This window comes from Corvus brachyrhynchos, unplaced genomic scaffold (assembly GCF_000691975.1).
Source record: "Corvus brachyrhynchos isolate BGI_N302 unplaced genomic scaffold, ASM69197v1 scaffold18, whole genome shotgun sequence".
Classification (NCBI taxonomy): domain Eukaryota; kingdom Metazoa; phylum Chordata; class Aves; order Passeriformes; family Corvidae; genus Corvus; species Corvus brachyrhynchos.
Window position 1 is genome coordinate 1449098 of NW_008246064.1, and position 9648 is coordinate 1458745.

Consider the following 9648-nt stretch of genomic DNA (forward strand, 5'->3'; position numbering starts at 1 on the left):
TCCCCACCCCCCTGCCATGGGCAGGGCCACCTCCCACTAGCCCAGGGTGATCCAAGCCCTGTCCAACCTGGCCTTGGACACTTCCAGGGATCCAGGGGCAGCCACAGCTTCTCTGGGCACCCTGTGCCAGGGCCTCACCACCCTCACAGGGAATAATTTCTTTCTAACATCCAAGCTAACCCTGCCCTCTTTCTGTTTGAAACCATCACCCCTTTTTCTGTCACTATCTACCCCTATAAAAAGTCCTTCTTCCTCCTTTTTATAATCCCCCAAAGCCTTCTCTTTCAGTCTGAATCCCCCTGGATTTATTATTTAGGGCCTCAAATAACAATAACATAGTACTGTCAACAAAGAGCATAAGGAAATGTTTAACCCAGGAAGCATCACTTGAAAGTAGATCTCAAACTCTGTTGCCCTTTCCATGAAGAGCCAGCAGCCACCATCGTGGAGAGGCTGAAGGACATCGCCACGTACGAAGGAGAAGACGCGGTGTTCGAGTGCAGGCTGTCCCGGGAAACAGCTCAGGATGCCCAGTGGTTCCTGGGGGATGTTCCCTTGCAATCCAACGAAATGAACGAGATCAGGGTTCAAGGGACACGTCACAGCTTGATCCTGAGGAAGGTGACCCTGGAAGACTGTGGGTCCATCACTTTCAAAGTGGGGCAGCATTCGTCAGCAGCACAGCTGAAGGTGGAAGGTGAGCAGCCTCCCAGGAAGAAGGGTTGAGGAGGTACTGGCAGGCACTGCTTTGGCAGCTGGAGAGGTGTATTTGGGATTAGGAAGCCTTGGAAATTTTGGGAGATTCTGCTAACCTAATTTAACATTTTAGAGAACTACATCCAAGCCAGTCATTCCAGTCATTTTTATTGTACATGGAATGAAGATTAATATTGACATCCTTTGATGTTATTTGATATAATAATTAATATTAAGATCCTTTGAAGACCATCCAACTAAGCAGCTGATCATATATCAGAATCAATGGTGAAGAGTGTCAAGAATATGCTCTAGATTAATCTCCTACTTATGATGCTTTTAGATCATATTTACTAAAAAGTCTGAAAGCTCTGAAAAACCTTTCTTTTAAGATATATAGAATGACTTTTGAAAGATAGCCCATGCTAATACCTTATGTTGTTCGTTCCTCTTCGATCTGGTCCCAAACGTAACTACAGACACCCAGCTCTGCCCTGGGGGTGATGCTGGGTGAGGCTGCTGTAGCAGTGCTGGTCTCCTCTCCCCACAGCTGCCCCAGTCACCTTCGTGAAGGAGCTGCACAGCCTGGAGCTGCAGGAGGGTGGCACTGCCCACCTGTCCTGCGAGGTGTCCAAGCCTGATGTCCCAGTGGAGTGGAAGAAGGGCACGTCCGTGATCCGCTCCAGCCACAAGTGCAGCATCCAGCACGAGGGGAAGGTGCACACGTTGGTCATTCGCGACCTGAACCGCGCCGATGCCGGGGAGTACAGCTGCCACACGGCTGCTGGCAAGACCACGGCCAGACTCGAGGTTAAAGGTATGGTTTCCTCTCTGCCCAGCAGCGGTGAGAGGAGGGAACATCAATTTTAGAGCTCTCTGCTACAAGAGAGATACTGATCAGTGGAGCAAGTGCAGCAGAATCCACCAAGTTTGTCAGGGGGCTGGAGGATGTGAAGTTCATGGACAAACTCTGTTGTGATAGGGCAAGGCATGATGGCTTTAAACTAAAAGAGGGACAATTTAGATTAGGTATAAGAAAGATATTTTTACAACGAGAGTGGGGAGGCCCTGGCACAGGATGCCCAGAGAAGCTGTGGCTGCCCCTGGATCCCTGGAAGTGTCCAAGGCCAGGTTGGATGGGGCTTGGAGCCACCTGGGACAGTGGGAGGTGTCCCTGCCCATGGCAGGGGGTGGAACAAGATGATGGTACCTTCTAATTTAAACCATTCTGGGATCTAAATATAAGCAGAGGCAAGGGGGCAGCTGTGCTTGTTAACTGGGGAAGAGAAAGTGGAAGTGGAACCTCATTGTCCTCTGCAGCTTCCTAGTGGAGATCTGCAGGGAAGAGAGACACAGAACTTTCTTGGAGGGCTCAGTAAAGAGATGACACAGTAAAGAGCTGTGGTGAGAGAAATTCAGATGAGAAAAAACCCAGCTTTTAACAATGGAGGGGTGGTCAGACATCGGAGCTGAGATCCAGAGGAGTGGAGGAATCTCCATCCATGGGGGACCTCCAGAAGTCCCTTCAAACCTTAATTATTCTGTAATTGATCTCTGTGTGATCTGTAGCCTTGGATTATAACCCCAGATTTATAGATTCTATAGATATTCTAATATAAGTCATATATATTATTCTCTATATCATTAATATTTTATATTATATAATATAAAAATATATAATTCTATTCTGTATGTATTATTCTAGTATCTTATTTTATATATTCTAATATTTTCCATATATTCTAATTTTCTGATATTTTCTATATATTCTAATATTACATATTAATATATATTTTATATATATATACATATATATATATTATATTTTAATAGATATTTGTATGTCCTTTGAGTGGTTTTATCCCATTCTATGATTTTATTTCAAGGATGGAAAGCTATCTGGCCTTCAGTAATAATTACTGAATTTAGTTGGGAATTCTTTGTGGAAAGAAGTCTGGGTTATGGAGAGAGAAATGTAGCTCACATAGAAATCAAATTTTTCCTGCAGATTAACTCCCCTTCCTCCTCCTCCTCTGTCTAGGTTTGACTTTGGCATCCCTGGAAGGTCTCCTTAGGGAAATGCAGCCAGAGTTGTGCATGAACCTCATGAATGGCTCTATCCATACCATAACAATAAAACATTCCTCTATTTTCTATTTTTGCCTCAACCCCTTCTTTTCTCTTTGCACCACGCCCCTTGCCAGGCCTGCCTGTGCTGTTCAAACAGTGGCTGAAGAACGAGGAGGTGGAGGAAGGGCGCACGGCGGTGCTGCACTGCGAGCTCACGCAGCCCCACGCACGCGTGGAGTGGAGGAAAGGGGACACGGTGCTGCAGCCCGGCGACAAGTACGAGATCCGCCAGGAGGGGACACGAGTGGAGCTGCTCATCTACGAGGCTGAGGCTCAGGATGCTGGAGAATACACCTGTGACTCGGGGGATCAGCAAACCACGGCGTCGCTGCAGGTCAAAGGTAGGTTAGGGCTTGTTTGGAGGCTGAGAAGTCCTGGCTGTGTCCATCCTTCACAGGGGGGCCTGGAATCACCCGGGCCAGGCTGGATGGGGCTCTGAACAACCTGGTCTTAGTGGAAGGTGTCCCTGACCATGGCACGGGGTGGAACTGGATGATTTTCAAAGTCCCTCCCAACCTAAACCTTTCTGTGACTTAGTTTGGAAAAGACCTCTGAGATCACTGAGATCGTCCAACTGTTAACACAAGACTGCTAAGCCCACCACTAAACCATGTCCCCAAGGGCCACATCCACATGGAAATTTTATCACTGAATTATCACTGAATTATCACTCTGTGAACTCAAACTGGGATATTTCACCATACCTAGGACAAGTCCATTTTAAATTGACCCATTGTATCTCTTAGTGCCTGAGCAGCCCGTGAATTGGGGCTCTCTAGTGGCTGTGGTTTTGGATTTTACAGTTTTATTCATTTTGTACTAAGAATTCTATTGGTTTGGGATTTTGCAGTTTTTTTCATTTTGTGCTAAGTATTCTATGTCTTTTAGATTAGATCACACTTGTAGACTGTGGGTTTAGTCACCATAACCAACTGTTGCTCGGAGCATGTGGTTTCAGAGATTAAATACCCAAAGTCTCATGTTCCAGCTGAAGGAACTGGGGATTTTTAACCTGGAGAAAAGGAGGCTCAGGGGAGCTGTTATCACTCTCTGCAACTACTGACAGGATGTTGTAGTGAGGTAAAAGTTGGTCCATTTTCACAAGTAACAAGCAATAGGATGACAGGAAACGGCCTCAAGTTGCATCAGGGGAGGTTTCGATTCAGTGTTAAGAAATAATTCTTCACTGAAAGGGTGGTCAAGCATTGGCATGGACTGCCCAGGGAAGCAGTGGAGACACCATCCCTGGAGATATTCAAAAGATGTGTAGATGTGACACTTGGAGACGTGGCTTAGTGGTGGATTTGGCTGTGCTGGGTTAATGGCTGGACATGATCTTAAGTGTCTTTTCCAACCTAAAGGATTCTGACTCTCATTGTTGTGATTGGTATCGTTGTGCTCTATGTGCTTACACTGAGAATGGTGAGTATGGCCATGTGAAGAGCTTCCTGTGGCCTCTGGCAGCCCTTTATGGAGCAACACTTGGACACCTTTGCAGTATCAGCAGCTGATCCCATGAGTGGCCAGCAGGCAAATTGTGGCTCACGCAAAGAAAGAGGGGACGAGCTCAGCTGGAGAAATTACAGTCGGGTTTCTCACCTCTGAGTGCTGTCACTGATGCAGTTGCTTCTCCACCACAGTACTGCCAGTGCTGTTTAACAAAGAGCTGAAAAACGTAGAGACTGAAGAAGGGGGAACGGCTGTTTTGCACTGTGAGATCTCCAAGCCGGACGCTCCCGTTGAGTGGAGGAAAGGAGGGGAGGTCATTCAGCCCAGTGACAAGTACGAGGTGAAGCTGAAGGGCAGCGTAGCTGAGCTGATCATCCATGGTGTAGAACCTGATGACTGTGGGGATTATACCTGCAGCACTGGATACGAGATCACCACAGGGTCTGTGTATGTGCAAGGTAAGGTGGTGAAATGTGGTGGAAATGCTCCGGTTTTCTGCCTGCATTTCTTACTCCAAAATCTTTGACAGTAACTGGCCAAACAGCAGAGAGTCCATTCATTTCTTTCCTGATTCCAGTGAAGGTATAAACTTTCACCTCCAGGGTGGGGTTGGATCAATATTTTTAAGTTAAATTAGTTCAAAGTACTGACTGTACTGTGTACTAGAGCAGACTGTGCTGCTTCTGAAAAACCTGGAGCAGTGGTCATAAAAAATACCAAAATTCTTGTTATAACTGACTTCAGCTTCTATCACTGTTGATATTCTTATTACTCCTTTAAAGCACTCAAGTGAACATTTAAATCTTTTAAGTACCTCTCTGCCTCATACAACATCTGCAGATGGTTGCAACACACAGGAGAGCCAGGCACGACCTGGGCATGGAATGGAGTTTCCTCCCAGTGAAATGATGTTTGAAGAGACACACACACTGCTCTTGCAAGCAGCTGTAAGGATGGAAGGTAGTTTCTAACCCTCTTCAAGAATATTTTACCTCTATTTTTCCTTGGAAAAACACCTCAAGTTTAACTATCCTGGACATCTTGCGCTTGGGCTGGGGTTAGTTCTGCAGGGAGCAACTTGTGCGTGTTTGTTTCTGTTTTCCTTTGGCACCTTCTCTTGCTCTGTCACACAGAAGAAGCAGCAGTGATAGTGTCTGGTTTAAGGAGCACAGATGTCTTTGTGGGCGAGTCAGCCACGTTCACCTGCGAGCTCTCGCACCCGGGCGTGAAGAACGTGCAGTGGTGGCTCGATGGGACCCCCCTTCACAACAACCTGGTGACTGAAATCTCTGAGCAGGACGGCAGGATCCACACTTTAACCCTAAATGATGTGGCGTGTCACGACTCGGGCACTGTCACCTTCAGAGCTGGGTCCCTTATATCTTCAGCTAAATTATTAGTCAAAGGTATTTTCCTGTTGGAAAGAAACACGTGGCCACCTCCGGACTTGCTCCATGTGCTGGTGCTTCTGCCGTCCAGGCTACCCTTACTAAATCCCTTCACGGTTCTCCTGTGCCCTGCAACCCTCCCATTCTCACCCCAGAAGTCTTCTAGGTACAACCACACTGATTTTTGCAGTGGTTCAGGTGAGGGAGGCTTGCAGGGTCAGGGCTGCTGCTTTCACCCCACGTCAAGGAAGAGGTGAACATAAACATCTGTACTAGCACCTGACTCTATATCCCCACTTCAGCTTTTTTTTTAAATAATACCACAAAATCTTGTGGAGGTGGTAATTCACAAAATCACCACTGTGCTGCTCCACAGCTGGGCTACTGGTGCTGAGCTCAGCATATTCCCAGGACGGGATTTTGGCCTGTTCCTGGAAACCAAAGGATGTGTGACACTGCAGTAACACAGAGACAAAATGCACCTTGTTTCTGAAAGCTCATCCCTTCACTGGCAAAGCTTTCTGGTCTGTTGAATAAATATTTTTCTCATTTGGTACGGGTAGCCAAAAGCTGTGAATAACACTGAGTGCCAGACTTGATAAAGCAAGCTCCTTCCCATCCAGTCCTTTCATAGCCATGGGGAAGATCCGTTATTTTTCAGGCAAAATTAATGCTTATTCCCTGCTTGGAAAAGGGATTTGTATATACTGAGATATAAAGGGTTAAAAGGTCTTTATTCAAATCTACTCCTGTGCTATAACAGGGCTGTAACAGGAATGATCCACAATATGGGATTGTAGTCAGTGGTTGATGTCTCCTTCTCTGCATCACGTGTCCCTTGTACATTCAGAAAATTTGGGTTCTCTGCAAACATAAAATGCAAAATCACTTCTTCATGATAAAGAATGATGCAGTGACAGCACAGTGTGCAAAACCTGCAAGTCCTGTGTCAGTTTGCATCCATTTTCAGAGACAGAACCTGGTTCTGATCTCTCCAGGCAAAGAATTCCAGTGGGCCTAAAACAAAATAAAAATAAATGCGTCGTTAGGTGTTCTGCTCCGTCAGATAAAGGGCTCCTGAGAAACCTCCATTTCATGGAATCACAGCATCATTGATTTTGGAAGAAATCTCTAGAGATCATCCAGTCCAACCCCACAGCTCATGCTGGTACACACATGTGTGTGGATATTTTGTGCTGCCATGAAGCAAGGATTCCTTCATTGCTGAAGAAATCAAACCTGAATCACAGCAGCAGTAGTCTATAAGAGGATTAGGATAACCCCAGTTACACTGTGCTCAGCAACACTTGATTTCATAGGATAGTGAAACACCTGTAAAATTCCAACCATCCTTGTATTAACAGACAATTTTGTACACTTTATTTTGTCCAGAAATTTAAAATTAGATCTGTCTTTGAAATATGTTTTGGTCTATCCAGCCATGCGTGGCTTACTCTCCATAAAGGAGCATAAAGTCGACTTTCTCTCTGTTCCATGTGCCTTTTTCTCCTGGTTTAAGGCATGTTGGTAATTGGATATATTCTGTAGCAGGCGAGATCTCAGCTTTTCATGCTGGGCCTTCACAACATCGTTGCCCTACAACTGCAGTCATTCCATGACCCGGCGTGAGGGTTCACGGATGGGTGGGGGGAGAATGGAAAAGAGTGAAGGAGCTGCTGCCGTTTTCTAGCTCCTCTAGGCAGGTGAGAATTGCAGGTCCTGGGGCACAACGTTGGCTCCTAAGTCTCAAGGATCTTCTGCGCAGGTGAACAGGGCCACCACCAAAGTCCTTGCCCTGGCCAAGAGTGAGGGTACAGTGGAACCAGGACCTTCTCCAGTACCACAGGTGATATTTTCTGTGAGAAACACATTTCTACATCTTATGGAAGGGGATGGGATTGTGTTCCCCAGCTGCACAGACACCAGCTTGTTTCTTCAGTCCCCCTATCACCAAAACATCTTTAAGATCTTCCATCAAGGGCTACTCTCCATAAACACACGTGGCAGACACATGAAGTGGCAGAGGGAACCTTAGTGAGTGGGATCAAATCTTGCAACAAGTTTCCAAGTGATGTTTGCAGATCTGTCTTTGCTCCCCAAGGTCTGCCAGGAGCATTCCAAACCTTCAACCTGCTGCAGCAGTTTCAAGAGAAGCATTCCAGACAGAGATCCTGTGTGGGTTATTCCAGCTGGCTTGTGACCAGAACAACCATTTGAAGAACAAGGACAACATAAAGTCACAGAATGTCCTGAGCTGGAAGGGTTCCTCAAGGATCAACATGTCTAACTCCTGATGATCTCTCAGCTTTCTCTGTCATCTTTTTGTGTCCCTTTGTAGTCTTATAAATTTTTTTTTTAAGTTGACATAGTTCTGCTGAGAATGATGTTTCAGAGAGATTTCCATTTTCAGACTTCATTGAGATTTTTCCTTTTGACCTGCATATCACATTGTACATGGATGGTCCAGTCTGACATCTCAGGAGGGACTCCTTGGCTGCTTTGGAAGCTCACAGTATTTTAGGTCAGATACATCTACTGTGCCTTACAGCTGCCTCACAAGAAGCAGAACTCGGGTTTTAAAAGTGCTTCAAAGCAGCCTCATGGATCTCACCACCTCCAGAGGAGCTGCATATCCAGCTGCTCTCAGCATTTTGTGGGCTCTCAGTCTGAAATGTCACTGGTTTATGATCTCTCAGTGATCTCTAGATAAAATACTGTAAAGGAAATCCTATTGTTTTTCCCCTAACGTTGTGTCTGCTGCAGAGGAACGCGTGGTTAATCAAAACAATATTCATCTGCTCCTGTGGGGTGCCTTTTTTTTGTCACAGTTGTCCTGGATCTTTGCTCCTCACACTGCCGGTGACTTCTGACAGCCAAGACCACCCCGGGACAGGAATGAGTGTCTGAGGGCTGTGTTTCTTTCTGATGAGTAGTTATATTTTAGTCACACAAGGAGCTTCCAGTAGAGTTTGTGGTGTTTTCCTATTGCTCTGTGAGGTGGTGAGTTGCAGGGAACCACTCACTGCAGTCCTCTGCATCCCACTTCTCCACATTCGGGAAGCAGAAGCGTTTCACATCCAGTGCTTCCCACCCTAGAAGATCTTGGAAACACTGGGAGAAAAACTAAGCCCAAAGGGAATCCCAGCAGCTACTCTGCACAGCAGTCCAGATTCAGGACTGTTCCAGCACAAGCCTTAATTCCTGGTGGCCCATTTCCCAGTGTGATGGTCATGTTCTAATGCACCAGTTTGGCTTCCATCCTGCTTGATGCTGACGTGAGCACAGACTAAACTGCTAACCCCCAGCGTGCCCTCCCTGCTTGCACTGTCATCCTGCTTGCTCCCCACGGGCTCTGCGCTTGGCAAAAACCCTCCAAGTGATGACTTCATGGGGATCCACTAATGCATGTCCTTCCTGACGTGTTGGTTAACAGATCCCACCATTGAAGTGGTCAGTCCCATGCAGGACATAACTGTTGATGAAGATGGCCCGGCAGAGTTCATATGCCAATATTCTAGGCCAGTGCACGCCATCTGGAAGAAAAATGATCAGGAAATACATGCAGATGGGCAGCGAGTGATTATCGATCAGGACTGGAATGTGAGCATGCTAAAAATTAACCCCACGGTCCCAGAAGACACTGGAATCTATTCTTGTGAAGCTGAAGGCACTAAAGTGATGGCTACACTTGATGTTCAAGGTGAGGTCTTCCAGCCAGAGAGGAAGACACTACCATGGGTTCCAAATAAAAGAGGTAGAAAAATCATGGCAAGGCTTTGCAATAAGGGACACACCAGATACCTGCTCTTGGTGTTCACTCCAGTACTGAAAATGAGGATAAAAATAGTTGGGAGATAATGGGAATTGAATATGAAACTGCAGCATCAGCTGAGCTCTAATTAACACTCACTCATGACACCATTTAGCAGTCCCACCTCTTCTGCAACGAGCTGGAACGTCGGTGTGATGGGATGTGTCCTGCTGA

General features: G+C 46.2%; 1 protein-coding gene across 2 annotated transcripts in view; it reads left to right on the forward strand.

The window, feature by feature from the left end:
* OBSCN (obscurin, cytoskeletal calmodulin and titin-interacting RhoGEF) overlaps nt 1-9648 on the forward strand; it is a 152211-nt gene that overhangs the window by 92199 nt on the left and 50364 nt on the right. For both annotated transcript variants that reach the window (XM_017746776.1, XM_017746775.1), the window contains exons 57-62: nt 428-697; nt 1247-1513; nt 2901-3167; nt 4467-4733; nt 5409-5681; nt 9097-9363. In XM_017746776.1, the coding sequence (XP_017602265.1) occupies nt 428-697; nt 1247-1513; nt 2901-3167; nt 4467-4733; nt 5409-5681; nt 9097-9363 (1611 nt within the window). The remainder of the gene's footprint in view (nt 1-427; nt 698-1246; nt 1514-2900; nt 3168-4466; nt 4734-5408; nt 5682-9096; nt 9364-9648) is intronic.